The sequence below is a fragment of the Delphinus delphis genome, chromosome 3 (genome assembly GCF_949987515.2).
Source record: "Delphinus delphis chromosome 3, mDelDel1.2, whole genome shotgun sequence".
In the NCBI taxonomy this organism is placed as follows: domain Eukaryota; kingdom Metazoa; phylum Chordata; class Mammalia; order Artiodactyla; family Delphinidae; genus Delphinus; species Delphinus delphis.
In genome coordinates this window covers 52835074-52853890 of record NC_082685.1, presented here as the reverse complement: position 1 = coordinate 52853890, position 18817 = coordinate 52835074, and the positions used below count along the sequence as shown (strand labels likewise).

General features: G+C 36.8%; 1 protein-coding gene, 1 non-coding gene and 1 pseudogene across 3 annotated transcripts; all 3 read right to left on the bottom strand.

The window, feature by feature from the left end:
• Positions 1 to 299: 299 nt before the first annotated feature.
• LOC132423721 (U6 spliceosomal RNA) lies at positions 300 to 403 on the bottom strand. Its single transcript, XR_009519044.1, has one exon. It is a non-coding gene; the product is annotated as a U6 spliceosomal RNA (small nuclear RNA).
• Positions 404 to 3439: 3036 nt separating this feature from the next.
• Positions 3440 to 18335, bottom strand: YIPF5 (Yip1 domain family member 5). Of its 2 annotated transcripts, XM_060008616.1 has the most exons (6): positions 18174 to 18335; positions 17536 to 17655; positions 9501 to 9673; positions 8502 to 8647; positions 6548 to 6729; positions 3440 to 4827 (listed from the first exon to the last, which is right to left on the bottom strand). In XM_060008616.1, the coding sequence occupies exons 2-6, from the start codon at positions 17643 to 17645 to the stop codon at positions 4665 to 4667; spliced, it is 774 nt and encodes a 257-aa protein (XP_059864599.1). In that variant the 5' UTR covers positions 17646 to 17655; positions 18174 to 18335; the 3' UTR covers positions 3440 to 4664. The 2 variants fall into 2 exon arrangements, with proteins under 2 accessions (XP_059864599.1, XP_059864601.1); XM_060008618.1 differs by lacking the exon at positions 18174 to 18335 and having other exon boundaries at positions 9501 to 9669; positions 17536 to 17656.
• On the bottom strand, positions 12212 to 15543 carry LOC132422032 (low molecular weight phosphotyrosine protein phosphatase pseudogene; annotated as a pseudogene).
• Positions 18336 to 18817: the final 482 nt, after the last annotated feature.

The window sequence follows — 18817 nt, the reverse complement described above, 5'->3', positions numbered from 1 at the left end:
GTTTTTTTGATACTGAGCTGCATGAGCTGCTTGTAAATTTTGGAGATTAATCCTTTGTCAGTTGCTTCATTTGCAAATATTTTCTCCCATTCTGAGGGTTGTCTTTGGTCTTGTTAATGGTTTCCTTTGCTGTGCAAAAGCTTTTAAGTTTCATTAGGTCCCATTTGTTTATTTTGTTTTTATTTCCATTTCTCTAGGAGGTGGGTCAAAAAGGATCTTGCTGTGATTTATGTCACAGAGTGTTCTGCCTATGTTTTCCTCTAAGAGTTTTGTAGCGTCTGGCCTTACATTTAGGTCTTAAAAATATGGAACGCTTCACGAATTTGTGTGTCATCCTTGCGCAGGGGCCACGGTAATCTCTGTATCGCTCCAATTTTAGTATATGTGCTGCCGAAGCAAGCACTAAAATAATAGGGCTTTTAGGATCATTGACTGCCTAGAGAAAAGACGCTACCAAGTCCTATAATATCAAAAAATCACAAAACTGAAACCTACAAGCAAATGTGTCATTAAATTTTACAAAGACATTCGTTTGAACTGTAATTACCTGGGGAAAAAAATGAAATAACCATGTTGTTTTCTCTATTTTTAAGAGAATCAGAGTAGGCCAACTAGGTATAAATTTACAAGCATCTTAAATGTTTATGAGTACTTCCTTTGTTTTCTCATATTTAAAATTTCTTTTGTGCTGCAAGTGTTGAAAAGCGATTATAACGCCTTAATACGTAATTCATCACCCTACAAGCTATCACCATATTTAGTGGTAGTTTCAGAAAAAAAAAAAATTATATATGCAAGGTAAGCCTAATAAAACTCATGAAAAATGTAATATCCGATTTTTAGAACCTAATGTGCTCAAGGAAGTATTTGTGCTTTTAAATTAGGAGAACTCTGTATTTAATTAGTCCTCATTTGCGTACGTAATCTTTTTAATTTATTTGCACAAACACAGGACATTGTGCTCCATCAGCAGGTAATGTTCTTTATTAACTAGACTAGGAACTTCATGCACAGGAAGAAATATTCCTATCTGTGATGCAAAAGTCAGAACTACACACTGTCTTGACTTCGTTCTTCAGGTTTTATGGTCACCATTCCAAGATAATAGAATAGAATAATATAAAACACTTGACTAGGTAATCTGCCAATCTCTAGAAATCAGTAATTTAATATTTAATGTTTGTTTTTACGTACTGCCCAGTTACAAACTGGGTATTTATTCATGAACAAAGTAACTTATTGAAATTCAAGTACTACTAATAATGCTCTAAAATACAAACTTCAATAATTTGGATGGTGGCAGAAGTAGAACTGATTAAAAGTCAGTGATTTCTTCATTGGTGGTGTCAACTAATAACAGCCTAGATTGTGGAGAAAGTGGTGAGGACAGGCTTTAAGATGTTTGAAAGTCAACACTGTATGCTTGACAAGCTAATGACAGATCATACTTATCTACTCATTAAAGCACATGAACCAATTTTTCCTTAGGGCATTTCCAATAGACCCTGATAATCTTGTTCTTGCCACTCCTTCCCCCAAATCCTAAATACATCCTAAAAAGAAAACAAGAAACTCTCATTAACTACTGTGACTAAAAAAGTACTTGTGTTTTTGCCTACTACTAAATGCTTCATTCTTAAAGTTACTTTGAAAACAAGCATATTATTAAGATACAAATACATTGCTTGAGGAATAACTTAAGCTTTCATTTCCAAATAAATTGAGATTTACAAATAATTGAGTTCATTTGGTGATTTGGAATTTGACACTACAGAATGAATCAGTGGATACTTTGTGAGGACAGATTTCACTTGGGGCTACTGTTTGGGTAGGAAGCTTGCTCTAGCTAAAGTCTTGAAGGAAGGCCCAGTGCTGTTCTTTGGTAAGTACTCTTCATGTGATGATCTACACCGAGTTACGTTTTTTTGGAAAACTTTTGGCACAACTTTACAACAGGCTAAGCACTGTGTCATATATAATTTTTTCTCCCACACGGCAGGTTAAGCAAATTGTTCAAGTCATTACATTAGATATGCTCTATATGACAACAGGCAGATCTCCAAATATCATCTTGATTTCCCATAATTCTTCATGACTGGGTCTGAGTATCCTATAACATTACAGAGATAACTGTCCTCACTTAGTTTTGGAATATATTTGAGTTGAGCAATGCCTATTATAGTTGCAAAATGTCATATGCATAGTACTTAGATCCCACCCCAAGTCAAATCATTAGATACATTTTAAAAAATTCTCTTTGATTGGATGACCAGTATGTAAGGACAGTGTTTAAAGGTTTACAGAATTTTTCATTATCTGCATAACTTTATCTGGCAAAAGAATGCCTATTTCTATAAGCTTTCTTATACAGCTCTTGAAAACACCCATTGGTAAACGTATTACAGCAAAGTTGTAAAATATACGTTTATACTATATGTAAATTCAACTGCATGTCTTTGGCATACATGCTTGCATAAACACACTCGCTTGAGTGAGCGAACCTGAAAAATCCACTCACAAAGAGTTTTACTCAGAGACAGTCACTGGGTTAAGCTTTTAGTGATGCTGAGAGCATCTCCAGTACTTAAAGGTACATCCATGGTTTGGGTATAAAATGGACCTAAAAGCAAACCATATGCTCTTCCTGGTACTTAGCTGAAGCAGCAGAAAGCTATTCCGATGCTAGAGAAAAACATTACCACATCGTATTTCTGAGACACAGTTATGTCCGTTTTTAAAGTATGCACAAATATGGCTACATATACTGTATTTTTGATGAGAGAGTTTTATAAAAGGGAAATTTTGGTCACGCATGACTCTTCATGTAAACAAGCAAACTTGAGAACTCTTATATCAAAGGCAATTCCACTGTATACCTATTCTGACAGAATATAAAATAGTTTTGCAACTAATCATTTTGGGGTTAAATAAAAGACAACTAACAACAAAAATCTCTACATTATTGATTTAAACTAAAAATTATTTTGTTGGGGGTGGAGGCAAAAAAATAAGAAAACAGTTTGATCCATTTGGGGAATTTAGCTGAAGATTAATGGTCTTAAGTCTAACTAACTGAGGGAGATTTTAATTCCCAAAGCATTATCTACCCTTTTCATTAGGAAGAACTGGATATTAACAGAAGGCACCCATTACATTTACCTTAGGAAGAACTGTTTACACTTATAAAATGAATTGAAAAAGGCAAAAAAGATACTATCCAAGGATTATAATAAAAAATATTCTAAAACAATTTGGTAAGTTTAAAAACCCAGCCAATAGCTAATTACTAGTGAGTACGTTCCTCCAGAAGATTAAATATTAATGAAGGAAAACAAATTTATGTAATTCCAGAGATCAGAAATCATGATCTTCTTGTAAGAAGTATGTTTTATTATTTTAACCTTTTATGGTTGAACACTAGCTCTAAAAAAGAACCATGAATATGTCAGCATGGCATTTCTTTTTATTTAGTCTGAAAGCCTCCTCTTAAAAAAAAAAAAAAAAAAAAAAGAGCAACATTTTCCCTCCCAGTATGGCACCTTTCTCATAACTGAGCTTTGTCCAAAATCAGAATCTGGCTCCAGAAAAAGCCAATCATCAAGATATGGTATTTTCTTACAGACTTTCTGACAAGAGAACATGACAATATTAACCAAATAAATTCAACACAAGGAAATAATGCAACTCAAAGCAAACTACTTTTTGTTTAATCTCATTTTTTGATTCTATACTAGATGACCACTATTCTTAAAGCGTAAAATAAATTGGGAATACAAGTCAAAACCAGACCCTAGTTAAAGAAAATGGAACACCGAGAACAGTGGGTTAGCAAAAGTAAACTCAACAACACACTTTAAATCAACTGGGAAAATTTTAATTAATAAGCATCAAATGTACTTTACATTGAAACTGCAATACTGAAACTGTGACATTTTAAATATTCTTCACAAAAAAGGTTAGTGATTTTCTTTTTCCTGGGAAACATGGAGATCAAATTATGAGCATTGATGCAGAGTCTAGGTCACTGTGGTTTAGTTAATGCTAGTATCTGAAGAGATGTTCACATTTCACATCTACAATAAGGTAGACTGTGAACTACTTGTATCGCTGAATTTAGCTAAAATTCCATGAGATAATTTAGAGAACTGTCAAACTTTTGAAGTGCAAACTCATAAAACTTTACATTGGGATCACTTTTTTGCTTCAACTGCACCTGACTTGAGACTACAGGTAATTTTTATTTCCTAACTCCTTGGAAAATATTTCTCCAATAAGTCTTATGTCTTCTTTATTATGGGTTGTTTTTAAGAAAGATTATTATCTCTGTGGTTAGTTTCCCACAGTTGATAAAAATCCATCAAAAACATTATGTTAGCAAGGAGAAGAGCTGTTTTTCTAAGGCTGCAGGAACACGAAAGAAATAGCACTTCTTATTTGTATTAGCACAAACATTTAAACCTAGTCACACTGCAGGTAAATCCAATATAGTATTCAAAAGTTCTATAAAAATGAACAAAAGATACGTATTTACTTCCATTGCTCCAAGAGTCAAACATCAGATCTGCACGAGAGTTGTACTGTAGCACTTTGCTGGTCCAATTTAAGAGTTCAAAGTCCTTTTTGCTATTTGGCCCAATGATGTCCACATCCGAGATAAATTCAGTTCAAAAAACAGAAATTAGGGCAAAGACTCCGTATAGCAAAGCACAAGGATATGCTACTAGAAGTTGCTGTCCTTCCATGGCTAATGCAGAAATAAAAATTTTGGAAGCAGAAAAACTACACCATCCAATAATTCCAGCAGTGAGAATGATTCCTACCATTCCTCTGTAGCCGACAAGGAAAAACAGGGCGAGGGGAGAGAAACAGTAGATGAGATTAGTTACATAAGAATAAGTTTTAAAAAAGCAGTTAAAAATCCACATGTAGATATCCGCCGAAATAATCAAGATGTTTTTCAAATACTGAAATGTACCTCACAGTGAATTCCATTATTTCATGTGATAAAAAGCTCATCTGTAACACATCTTGCTCCTTAATCAAGCACAATTTCTCAGCCTTGGCAGCACTGACATTTGGGGTGGATACGCTTTTGCTGTGGGGGTGTATCTGTCCATCGTTAGGAAGTTACGCAGCATCCTGGCCTCCAGCCATAAAATACCAGGAGCATCCATGCCTCCCACAGTTTTTCACAACTGAAATTGTCTCCAGACATTGCCAAGCCTCCCCCGGTTGCAAAACTAACTCCGGTGGGAAAACGCTGTTTCAGTAGAAAATACTGTGTGTAAAATTTGAATGTAAATGTATCGATCTTAACAAATGAGAAGAGTGAAGCAGGGACACTGTGAGGCCATCATCCTGCCAAATCTCTACTACCAAATAGGTGATATATACTCTTCTCCTAAACTTTCATTTTCAAAGTGTAACAAAGCTCAATCTTTGCTCGTCCAGCACTAGCCACAAGGAGGAGCTTGAACTGTTGAGAGAACATCTCTGCACTGGCCATGAGAAGTAATTTTATTAGCTGTACTTATACCTTTATTTTTAATTTTATTTTTAATTTTTTTTTATTTTTTTCGGTACGCAGGCCTCCCACCGTTGTGGCCTCTCCCACTGCGGAGCACAGGCTCCAGACGCGCAGGCTCAGCGGCCATGGCTCACGGGCCCAGCTGCTCCGCGGCATGTGAGATCTTCCTGGACTGGGGCACGAACCCACGTCCCCTGGGTCGGCAGGCGGACTCCCAACCACGGCGCCACCAGGGAAGCCCTATACCTTTATTTTTAACCTTACCTAAAATATTATTTTAAAATAACACATATTTAAAGCTGTGTACATCTGAGAACACGATAGGCTAGTAACAGCCTCTTCCATAAAAAGAATGCTCCATTTTTAGTTAAAAAGCTGTTAAAGAGAGAATATGTGTTTATTATTCATCCACTTAGCATATGCCCGATATCTTTTTTTTTTTTTTTTTTTTTGTGGTACGCAGGCCTCTCACTGTTTGTGGCCTCTCCCTTTGCGGAGCACAGGCTCCGGACGCACAGGCTCAGCGGCCATGGCTCACGGGCCCAGCCGCTCCGCAGCATGTGGGATCTTCCCGGACTGGGGCACGAACCCGTGTCCCCTGCATCGGCAGGCGGACTCTCAACCACTGCGCCACCAGGGAAGCCCTGCCCGATATCTTTAAGAAGTCAGATATGGTATAGAAAATATCAAAGAGAGGGTAAGTATAATTCTAAACAACTTGATCTTTTCCATGCAGTATTTAAGTTAACAATCACCACTGTTCAATTTGTTTATGGACACTGCTAAGTACGCAAAAAACTAAATTCTTTATCATAGGTAAAAGAGAGATGGTATAAAAGATTTTTAAACTTATTCTCACTTCCATTATTCATCACTGAGAAATATAAAACACAGTCCTCACATATAAGAGGCACTATCTAATATGTTGTTGAATCAGTGATTTATCTCAAACTGATGGTGCGGTAAATCCTATTACACAGAATTAGTCAATCAACCCCCAAAATAAAGACCAGCACTTACTGCAAAGAAAATATCACTGCAAAGCTGGAAAGCAGGATCATGGGAAGAAGACAATATCCAAGGACGCTTGCCACACAACCGAAGGAAACACCAGTCATACTCATTAAGTTTAATAAACAAAACATTCCTAGGCATCCAATTGCACTGATCCCATATACATAGCCAAACTGGATTTTGCCAGCCTACGGGTAAAGAAAAGATTACAGGTTAAGGGCAAAATAGTTATTTTTGGCTTCTTTCACCTGAAATGGCACTCACAGAAGATATACAACTTGTGAGCATTAAAATCCACAAAGGTACCTATTCTTTATACGGAGAAGTAAAACAGTAAGCAGACTGGCTTTTATATCCTTCTTAAGAAGTTTAAAATATCCACCTCCCAACACACAGATATTGTTTTTCATTTTCTAGTTACCATTTGAGCTTGGCATAGAATTCAACAAAGATATAAAATCATGGTATGATCACCTAAAGTAGTAGATTTCTAAAAATAAATCTGGCTGATTTTAAGCAAATAAACTACAGAGACAAGATGGAAAGCCATTCAGATGTTTGGATAGTAGCTAGTATCACTTGAAAGTACCCAAATTCCATCAAAATTGCCCTGAAGCAATTTATTCTCATTGGCAGATGTAGCTATAATCTTTTTAACAGCAGAAATAATCTCATTATTCACTTTACATGGGTGTTAGAGGAATTAGGAGAAAGGAAGCCAAGATAAGCAGGAAGCCAGGGTTCTGTGAGGAGGGGAGGAGAAAAGAAAAGTGGTTAATAACTGGGCAAGAGGATTATAATGGAGTATATTTTCTTCTTTGTTTTTCCAAATTGTTGGTTGCTTTATACAGTTCTCTGACAAACAAACAAACAAACACAAACCTTAAAGATTCTGCTCTTATAAAAGACAGCACTGAACAGTCTTAGGGCAGTGAATGTTAGCTTAATTGTAGTTAGTATTCTTAGTCCAGCTATGTGAACAAACATTGTATTCAGGGTATGCTATCACTAAAATCAGTCCACAGAGAAGCCTTTAAAAAGTTCCTGGTTTGTCAGATGTTTGACATATAAAACTCAATTGGGAGAATGGCTCCACAGATTACATTAAATAGCAAAATCCTTGGGATTTTTGTTAGAATCAATATTTGTTTGTAAATACTTGAGTAAGAGTGTAGAAGTTTAAAAGGGCTCAGCTGAGTTCACTAATGCACTCATATAGTAATAATAAAACCTTATACTTATACAGTGCTTTAAACTTTTCAAAGTGTCCTCACATAACCTGTCTTGCTTAATCTCCAAAACAAACTTGTTAGGTGGGAAGCATAGTATTATCTATGAGAGGGAGGTGAAGGATGAAATGACTTTGCTCAAGGGTAGAGTAGGAGCACTGAGTTCACGCCCAGTTTTTCTGACTAAAAAGTCCATCTTCGATCCATTATGTCATTTACCTCTTCTAATTCAGAAATGACATAAAATAAAACAAACAGTAATAATTACCTTTACAACTTTTCATTTTCAATATGCTTTAACATTCTTAGGGAGATGGGAGATAGGGACTAAAACCTGTTGCCTTTAATGTTTCAATTCATTAAATGTTAAAATAATATATAGAAGACCAGCATTGCTACAACAAAACACCACCTAATGATGAAATTTTAAAAAATAGCAATAAGCTAAAAGTTTTGTCAGTTTTTGAAAGGAAGGAATTTTGATGAGAGACTAAAGCCATACGATATTTATTAATATTTTTTCCCTAATAACTGAAGCACTTAGTGAAACAAGAAATGATTTCTAAATACACTATATCTATTATCAGTGGAGAAGTAATGAACAGGTACAAATTCAAACAACTCAATACTATTTAAGACACATCAAAGACTTGACTGTATAAGCAGAGTCTCAATAAAGGCTCTTGGTGGAACATTTAATCTCACACTGAGAGTTGCAACTAACATCTTACCAGTAACAATGTGGCTCCAAAAGCAAGGCAAAAAACCATTGGTCCTGCCAAGTCAGTCTCATTCATGATGCTGCCATCTGCTACTTTTAATGGGTGTAACACTGTGAGTGTTTTTTGCCAGATGTGATCAAAATTGATACCTAATTCTAAAGAAAAAGAAAATAAGGAAGTCAATCAGGATTTGTGATATACTTTTAGTTTACCAGAATCTATGTTCTAACAGGAGAAAAAATGAAACCACCAATATCAAAGGAGTGATCTAGCAATATCAGATGATATTATTTTGGTGAGTCCTCAATATCAGTCTTTACTGATTATGGTGGTTATTCCACAAATATCCAATTTCTGGTCTGATGTTAGAAACAGGTATGGACATGATGAAACAGACACTCTGCTATGTCTGCATAGCAAAGAATATATGGACAGTGTTAACAGTAAGGGACTCTATACCTGAGGCTTCAGGAACACTGGAGTTCCTGTGAAAATGTATACAAAACTACGTCTCTCTGCATGTGTATGCCTTTTTCTGAGGAGAGTATGCATAGCTTTCACTAGACTTTCAAAGCGTATCTGATCAAAAAACAAGAAACACTTTAGAACTACTGCTTTTTGTGTTTCGGGATACAATTTGAAAAACACCATACTTTTCAGTGATGTTACTAGCTCTGTCAGCTTATTTCCGTGCAGAATAATCAATACCACGCTATTTCCTCTCATTTCTTCCACTGATAGAATTTCAATAATAATCTGAAGTAAAAGTTACTCTGCTCATATACTGACATACTTTATTATCACTTTATAAAGATCTATTAAAAATCTGGTCCTCCTGGCTCAATGTGGTTTCATATACACTCTGTTCAAAATGAGTCACTTTAGTAGAAAACTGTTTTCTACAGTATTATTCTTTCAAAGAAAAGGGTAACTTCTCCAAACTAAGATTTATTTTCACTGACCAGCTGGGTACTATAGAGTACTATCAAGTGTTGCAACCAATCGTACCTTCTAATAAAGGTGGCTCGTCCTCAAAGTTGTTTCCATATAATGGCTGAGGCGTAGTTGGAGTATACGCCTGAGCTGGCTGGAAAATCTGCCCGGTGTACGGCTGTTGTGGCTGCACCATGTCTGGAGGGACAAACCGGCCTTGGTGCGAGTAGTCATAGCCAGCATACTGTCTACAATAAAAGTAAGTTACATTTCTCAGAATTATGTCAACGCCCCAAACTGATATTCCCAACAGGCAGAAAATCTTAGTCATGCAATTCCCAGGATATCTCTTTGCCAGTTTTTATAAACGGTGGTTGAAATTAATTACTAAGATCAAGCTGATTATCTACAATAAGTTGTCTGTATTTTATAGAGAATTTTCCTGATGATGTTAAAACTCACTTATGCAGTGCTTAAGCATTTCACAAACTATTAAGTTTTTAAACATCAGGAGGTCAACAAATGAAAACGTAAACGTTTTCTTGTACTTTCCCCTTTAGTGAGCATAAAGATAGCTGTGAAATAAAATTTATGCCCAAGACTATGAATAAAAACTCAGGATGACAGACTTCGTACTGCATGTTACGTTAATTTTCCACTGTAACTCAGATCTCTCCATGAGAATGAATGAGTATAAAATCATTCTTCTTTCTTCTCTGTAGTATGTTATTTTTTGCAAGTGGGTAAATCTCTTTAAGAACAACCATCAATTTCAAAAAGTAGAAAAAAATCAAGCTTCTTTTTTGTGAAAGCTTTCTGAATATACAAACATTATTAGCACACCTTGCATCTAAATAGTGCTTTTAATTTTTCAAAGTAATTGTATACCTATTGTCTCCTTTGCTATGTACTATAACAAATCTTGCATTTTAGAAGGAAACCTTACCATGGCTTTTTTAGTGATGAAAACAACAGGGAACAGAAGGATATTGAAGCAATATCTTTTAAAGACCTGTTTTACTATGTTCCAGAAAAATATGACTTAGCTATCAATGGTAAGAAATATAAAGAAGTAAAGTAACTATTGTAAAAGTAAGCTACTTTAAAAATGAGAGCTGAGAAGGCTTAGAGATCTTTTAGTCTAATTATCTTTAAAAATTTTTAATTCCCTTTTGAAAAATATAAAAAATCTAATGACCTCATTATTGAGATTTTAAAATTAAATCTAATTTTAAATTAACTGAACATCTTGATTAAAAGCAAATCAAAGGTGAAGGTTCAACTACACATAGCTCTCATTCTCATGACTTACCACGCTAGTCCAATACATGCTTAAAAAAATACTATTTATTTTTCTAGCTATAAAATATAGAATTCGCTACAGCATTATTTTAATAGCAAAAAGTAGAAACCAAAACAAAATATAAACAGCTATCAGTAACTACACTGTGATATAGGCACAGACTACTCTGCACCTTTTTAAAGGTGTGAGGCAGTTTTGTCTGCACTCGTAAGAAATGATAATCAAGAAATATTCAGTGGGGAAGAAAAAATCTAATATTCAGAATAGTATATACCATATGCACCCACCGTGACTATGCTTTTTAGAATATGTATGCATATCTATGTGCATGTGTGTATATATATATACACGTACATTATATACACCATTATATAGGTAAAGGGACCCAGAGACAGGAGAAGTAAAAGACTTAATTTTCAGGTTATAAACTTTTGTACCTTTGCACCTTTAAAAATCCTGTATATTTATTATTTGTTGAAATTCATTAATTCTAAAATGTCATATGTAATACATGGGTATATATTAACTACTGAAAATTTCCAAAAACATAAATAATAGGCTTTTGAATATTACCGTGTAAAACACTGTTTTAAGTCTTTAATGTGAATTATCTCACATTATTCTCTCTACAATTCTTTAGGAGGTCAATTTTATCATCCTCTCCATTACAAAAATGTGGAAACATATTTGGGTTAAAATGATTTGTCCATGGTGGTGCCAGGATTCAAAACTAGACTTTTTAATTCCAATAGCCAGCTCTTATAACAACTGTAGTAAAAAATTACCCTCAAATCCTACCTGACAGAGACAGCCATAATATCTTTTTCTATACATGCATTTCCCCAGTCATTCTGGTATGCAAGGATCTTGATTACTATTCTCTCTCTCTCTCTCTCCCTCCCTCTCTCTCTCTCTCTCTCTCTCTCTCTCTCACACACACACACACACACACACACGGAGTTTCCACAGGGCTAGCTGGTTGAATTAGGACAAGAACTCACATTTTCTGATTTAGTAAAATATGCTATTGTGTTGATCTCTGTTAGGATGCATCATAAACCCACCTTGGAGTTTATGAAAGAGCTAGAAAAGCTCCATATGGAGGTTTCTACAATCTGCATAAACAAATTGCATTTTATACTCTCTCTCTCCAAAGAGAGCAAGAGAGAGAATATCAATGTGTATGCAATAGAAAAAACAAGAATGACATAAACCTGTGGTTCTCAAAGTCTTTGATCTTAGAACCCATTATACTCTTAAAATTTATTATTGAGCACTCCTAAAATTTTTTATGTGGGTTATATCTACCAATATTTATTATTTTAGAAATTAAAACAGAAATGTTTAAATAATTAATTCATTTAAAGTAACAATAAATCCATTACATGTTAGCATAAACAGTTTTATGAAAAAATTATTTAAAAAAATTACTGAGAAAAGTGGCACTGTATTCTATTTTTGACAATCTCATTAATGTCTGGCTTCATATAAGACAGCTGCAAATTCTTATATCTGCTTCTGCACTCATTCTGTTGTGATATACTGTTTTAGTTGAAGTATTTGAAGAAAATCTAGTGTTGCAGACCTGTAGTTGGAAAAGAGTATTTTAATAACCTTTCCAGATTATCATGAATATTCTTTTTTTTTTACCTTAGTTGTATTTTTGTAATTTCCCCAGTTTATTTGAAAACAATCTTTTCTGACATATATTGATGTGAATTTTAGATCAGCTATCTCCAAGTGCACAGAAATTACCTATATTTGCCTATAAACTAAGCACTGATAAAAGAATACTTAACATATCAATATTTAAGCATTCCAACATAAAAGGACTTTTTCCCACTTATTATTTTTTTCCCACCTAAGTTGATCTAAATTTGACATTCAGGTTAATTACATGCATGTAAAAGCAGACGCCATCCCCAAACTGACCCTAAGGTAAACCAGCACACAAGTGTCCTTCTTCCCGGACATAATTACATTTCCAGAGGCAAAGTGGTTCAAATGGGAACACTTAAGCTGACTTCCGTATGAAATCAACTAGACAGACACAAACTAAGGAGTGAAGGTGCTGAAGATTAATCCCACAAATCTTCTTCCTTCCTGTCCTGTAAATGCACAAGTGTGCACCCTGCGCATATATGAACACTTCTTGCCAACATCACTGGACACCAGGCCCTGACATCAAGAGGGAGTGCAGGGCAGGGGCCCCATCCACACAGAGGGAAGAGGTAGTGCAGATTCTTGAAGTGCCAATGGGCTCAGACGCTGATAGGCCTTACAGTGATGTTTCACTTCATTATGCTCTATTTTGCTGCTCTACTATTTTGTTTGTTCCACTATTTCTGTAACTGGGGGCAAAGTGGGAGGTTCAACTAGTCTAAGAACACTTACCCCATAAACTGTCTAAATCAAAAATTTTTATTTATTCTTCTGCCAAATACAACAACCGATTTCCATCTACAATTATTTTTTAAGGTAAGAAACAGTGAGTTAACTGAAGAAAGGGCTGCAGCCTTGGCTGGGGAATGGTGACACTGTGACACCTGACTGAGAATGCGGGCCTGTGGGATGAGCCTGGGCCACAGCAGGACTGGACCCAGGTCAGCAAACCTTCTCCAGGAAGGCTCTGCAGCACCGCACACACTGCTGGTAGACAGTCTCAAAGTCAGTGTCATTACCATAATAAGGATCTTCAATCATGAGTTGTTTCTGTGGATTGTAGCTCCCAAGTAGTTCAATTTTCACTCTGCAGTTTTCAACTTGATTACTTTTCCTATTCAAATCTCTCAGGTTGTTTTCATCCATACATAGTATATAATCAAAAGTGGCAAAGTCTTCTTTGGTAACCTGTCTTGCTTTATGCGCTGTGTTAACGCCATGATTTGTTAGGCAGCTCACAGCTCTTGGATCTGGCGACCGGCCCACGTTCCAGTCAGAAACAGCGCCACTGTCAATGACCCAAGTATCAGAAATGTTTTGATCTGTTACAAGTTTCCCGAAAACTGCTTCTGCAATGGGTGATTGACAGATGTTACCCAGACACATGAACAGCACTGACTTGGTCACCTGTTCGGCCATCTTCATCTTCCCGCGTGCATAGAGCGAATATTCTTTTTGATACATCAAAATGCAAAGCAAAGTGGTAGTTTTTTAAATTTAACTTGCAACATGGAGCTAGAAACAATGCTAATGAACTCTGTTGTATTAGAATAAACTGATCTGTCTTATACTTTAATTGGATCCTTTATTATTCATGTATGATTTTGTAACACCATGCATTGGCCATTTAGAAAATATTAGTATGAATTATGCAGCTCTTCCAAATATTGACACACTTAATATAAAATATATATATAAATTTTTAAAAATCAGCTTTGTTAATATCACCACTGATCTCATCAGAAAATGGTTAATTATTGGGAAGCTGACAAGTTCACAATGATGGATACAAGTTTTCCAAAATCCTCATTTTTGCCTGAAAACTTGAAATTGATCTTTGGCCACACATACTGTCAATTGTTTTCCTTGAAGTAACAGGTCACTTCACTCATTTTTGAGAAATTTTTCAAGTCTGAATAACCATAGTTTGTCTGTCAGATGTTCTTTCCAATAAAAATGGTTTCCACAAAAAAGTGGCTGAATCAACTTGTGACTCAAATTGTACACGGGCTTTTCCTAGAGATAATCATTGTACTTCAGTATGAAGCAGAAGTGCTTGAGGACTGTTTCCCACTTTGTCACACAGACTTTTCTAAAAATGTGTGTTGTCAAGATCAGCATTTAATAAAACAATAATTCTTGCAGCTTCATCAAGGGCACCCTTAAGTGAAAATGATTCCCCTCACCCCCCGCAACAAGTGTGTGATGAAGAATACAACGATTACTAGAAAAATTTGATGCCATTGTCTTGCCTCATATTTGGGTAACAGCAGTTCTACCAGTCATTACTTCTGCAACATCAGTGCAAATCTCAACACACCTAAAAAGGTATATAACATCTTAGAATTTTTACAAAAATAGTTTTGACCTTAACGTCTTCCTGAAAGGTCTCAAGAACCCTCTGGGTCTGCAGGCCACACTTCAGAAACACTGATGCAGACCCATAAATTTCATGTAAGGAAAAGAAACACTGCAAACAAATAAGAGCTTTAAAAGTGGCACCATCATTCCTTCTTCAGGATATAAGGTGACAAAGACAACACCGTGGAATTTTACAATTTTTCTTTTCTGGCAGGATCTGCTCAGGAAAATTCCTGACTCACTCCTGTTGGTTTTAAACTAAAACACCGCATGGTAGACATGATCTTTATAATCTAAATCAACACTTTTACAGCAGGAAAAGCAGCAGATGTAAACCAATACTCTCAGAAGCACTCAGTATCAACAACAAGGACAAAAAGCGTCTTAATATACTGGGTTGACTACTTAAGTTCATCAAAATCCTTACATAGTCCATAAAGGTGTTATTAGCTATTTCGGAAGATGAAAAAATACTAGCTTTCAAGACTTTAAAAAATATGTAATTGGTATTACTAAATATTTTATAGGCATATCTAGAATACAATGTGGAACCTGTCCAATATGACAGATGGAGATCAAACGACCTTTTACTATTTCGGTTTATTTTTTGTTGTATGAATGTATGAATGTACAGTACCCAGAGTGGAAATTATGCAAAATGTTAAAGCTGACTTCATAGGGCAAATGTAGAACTAGGGACTAATAATAAGTCAAGTCAAATCTGAAGACAATCCAAGTCAGATGCTATGTGAACCTAGATTTTCATCAATAGAGAGATAAAAGTTAGCTGATCCTTGTTACCAAGTCGGCGTAACAAACAAAATGTTATTTGATAAACTGACATGGACATAAAAATGTCATTAGGGTGCAGAAACAGTACATATAGGTACATAGAGAGGAGTTCAATTTTTTTTTTTATGAAGTTCAGAAACCCAGTCATTACTGCTAACACATTAGGCTTCTTATTTTCCTAAGCATCATCTATAAACTCACATTCATTAACTGGCAGTAATGTTTATATAAGCATCTGGAATGAAACTTTTTCACTAGTACAGAAGCAATGCTTAGTGGTACATGATTTGGTTGGAACAGAATTGTGAGAATAGTTAGCAAGAGAATATCTTTAGATATTCTGCTCTGTGGAGAACTGAAGTGAGATGCTAAGTGTAAAGAAAAGATAAGTCACACCTTTAAGAGATGCAAACATGGACAGAAAGAAAGAAACATAGGAAAGAAAGGCAGAGACAGATAAAGCTAGGAGGCTGCAATCTAAATGGAATAATTCTGTTGAGTCCAAACATCAATATCATTTGGTTAAAAACAGGCCCACATACAGAGACAGGTTTTCCAAACCCCTGTTGCAGCACCCTGACCAATCTTATATTCATCTGCCCTGTCATACTGAACAATCACAAGAAACACATATTTAGGTAAATAAATGAGTGGAAATTTCTCAACATGACTTTTCCAATTCTGCCGGATTAACTGATAAAAGAGATAAATCTTCAATGGCATGTAATTGAGAATTTAAAAGAAAGAAAAAAAGTGGTTCACAGACAGCATTATTTACATGTTCACTCCCATTGTCCAATGTGTTGAATTTTAGGCGGGGGGGAGCTTTAGAATGTATCAAAAAATAAGCAGATTCAAGGAGTTTTGTTTTGTAAAAAGTATAGCCTATACAAAACAAATGATACTGTGGGGCTGAATTTGATTTTTGCTTTTTTAAATTCTTGGGCACTTTCATTCAGATTTATTAATTCAAACACATTCTAGTACTAATGTTTCTCTCAGATTGGATATGCACCCTTTCCATGCCCTCAACCTGGGAAAATCTTCATTAGGTTTTTAATTCAGAGTCCATAGATGCACATCTAACACACGAACTGTCTGGACATTATATGCACATTACTGTGGGTGTTTGCATGCATATATTTCTCAGAAATAGGCCCACAGTTTTCCTAAGATTCTCAAAGTGGTCCTGGACCATCTAAAAAAGGTTAAGTAGGCCTGATATAGGAAACGCCTTCACTGGATGGCAGGCTGAAAAGATTAACTTTAAGGACCTAAGAAACTAAGAATATGATGTCCTAGAGGAGACTGGTAAAAAGCTTTAAGTTTTTTGCCACAAACACCATGGACTATAAAAAGAACAGAGTTTTGGTTTTGTTTTTTCAACAGTTCGTGGATAAAAGGTTTTGGGTTCCCCTTACTTCAGCCTGTAACCGGCAATTTGTGTGTACTGACTGATCATAAAGTTTTGGTGTGTGGAGTAATAAAAGTGATTATCAGCTGCTTTATGAAATCCACCTGATGATTCACAGTATGGTGCTTACACTGTTCAATAGTGTCACTCAGTGCTTTCAGTTAACAGCTGATAAAGTCTGAAAGTTGGACTGATTTAGCTATTAAACAAGCTGTCAAAAGACTTGAATTTTTAACTCGTCTTGTGGCCTAAACAGCCTATCTTCTAGGTACTTAAAACTTCTATCCATATCTTAAATGATGTACAAATACTGTCACTAGAAAAAGGTTCTTCTAGAATCTATTTTTCCACTCATGGCACACCTGAAAATTGTGCATAAGATACCAAACCCTAAATAGGGCAATCCCTTCCAACCCAAACAAGTGTCACAGATCTCTCCGGAGGTATAAAGATTATGAAAAGTCACGTTCCTGATACGGAACATGTTCACACATTCACTCTTACGCAGAACCAAACATTCGGGGTACGTGCTTTCAATGCAATCTCAACTAAGTAAACGGGCAAAGTTGAAAAGTTACTTGCTATAAGGTCCTCCACTTCCTCCATAATCGTAGGACTGCTGTGACTGGTCATCGATGCTGTAACTTGTCTGGTAGAAATCTGTGTTTAAGTTGTCAAAGCCTGACATTGCAAATGATCTGCAATAAAAAGAAACAGCAAAGACTGCTTATGCCCAAGGTCCTCCCTGAATTCGGTCCTGATACTTTACTTAAGCAAATACCCTCAGAAGGCAGTAAATAACTTCTAAAATTTTGGGGGGCAGCATTTGGAAGATGGGTCGGGAGTGGGGTGTGCTAAAGAAATGTCTAGACTCTAAGTCGAGGCCCGAGAAGACACCTCCACTTCAAGGAGCTGATATGCCTTGGGTTCGCGGCAGGGACGTGGGAGGAGGGGTTTCGTGGGGTCTAAAATATCAACAACAACAAAGATGATTCCTCACCTCTGGACAGCTGACAACACGACAGCCTCCTGCAAAATAAGGCCTGGGCCGGCCAGGAAAGCGCAGACTCCTGCAGGGGCCTCGTCAAAGCAAGGCCCGAAAGGGAGGGAAGGTCTGAGCGAAAGGACCGGGGCGCGGTGCCGAGAGGCGGCAAGAAGCCACCCTGCCCAGGTGCGGGGAGAAACCGAACAGTGAGCCACGGAACTGGGCACTCACCAAACGCAGAGGCGGAGGCGAAAGCGGAGGCGGAGGCGGAGGCGGAGGCAGAGGCGGCGGCGGCGGCGGCGGTAGCTCCAGCAGCTCCGGCAGCCTCCAGTAACACCCCCAAACTCAACTAAGGACCCTGCACTAGCCCCGTTGCTACGTGTCAGCAGGTTAAAGAACTGCTTCCGGGGCACGCCCGCTCGCGCAGGCGTGTTAGCGACTTTGCGCCCGGGGCGTACAACGGAGAGAGTTGGGGGGCGGGGGAACGAGGGTACGATATTGAGCATGCGCAGTATCGACCAACTAGTCCAGCAGCGGGCCAATGGGAAGAGGGAAAAGCTTCCGGCGGTTTAGTTAGCGGTGGAGGCAGAAAGGCGCAGGCGCAGCAGTTGTTAGTTGCTGTTTGAGAGCGAGAGTTACTTAGTAGACCGAGTTCCTGGGTGAAAGCGTGCAAGAGCCTCTCAACACACACACATACAAACACCCCCCCCCAATGAAACAAACAAGGAAAAATAAAATAAACAGCAAGAAACACACTTGCCTTCAAACAAAAATAACAGTAGCAAAAGGACATAAACCAAAAAACCAAGGAGCTGGAGAGGAACAGGCAGCTACCCTTTGAGGTTTTCTACTCCACCAAAGAATTTCTGAAATTG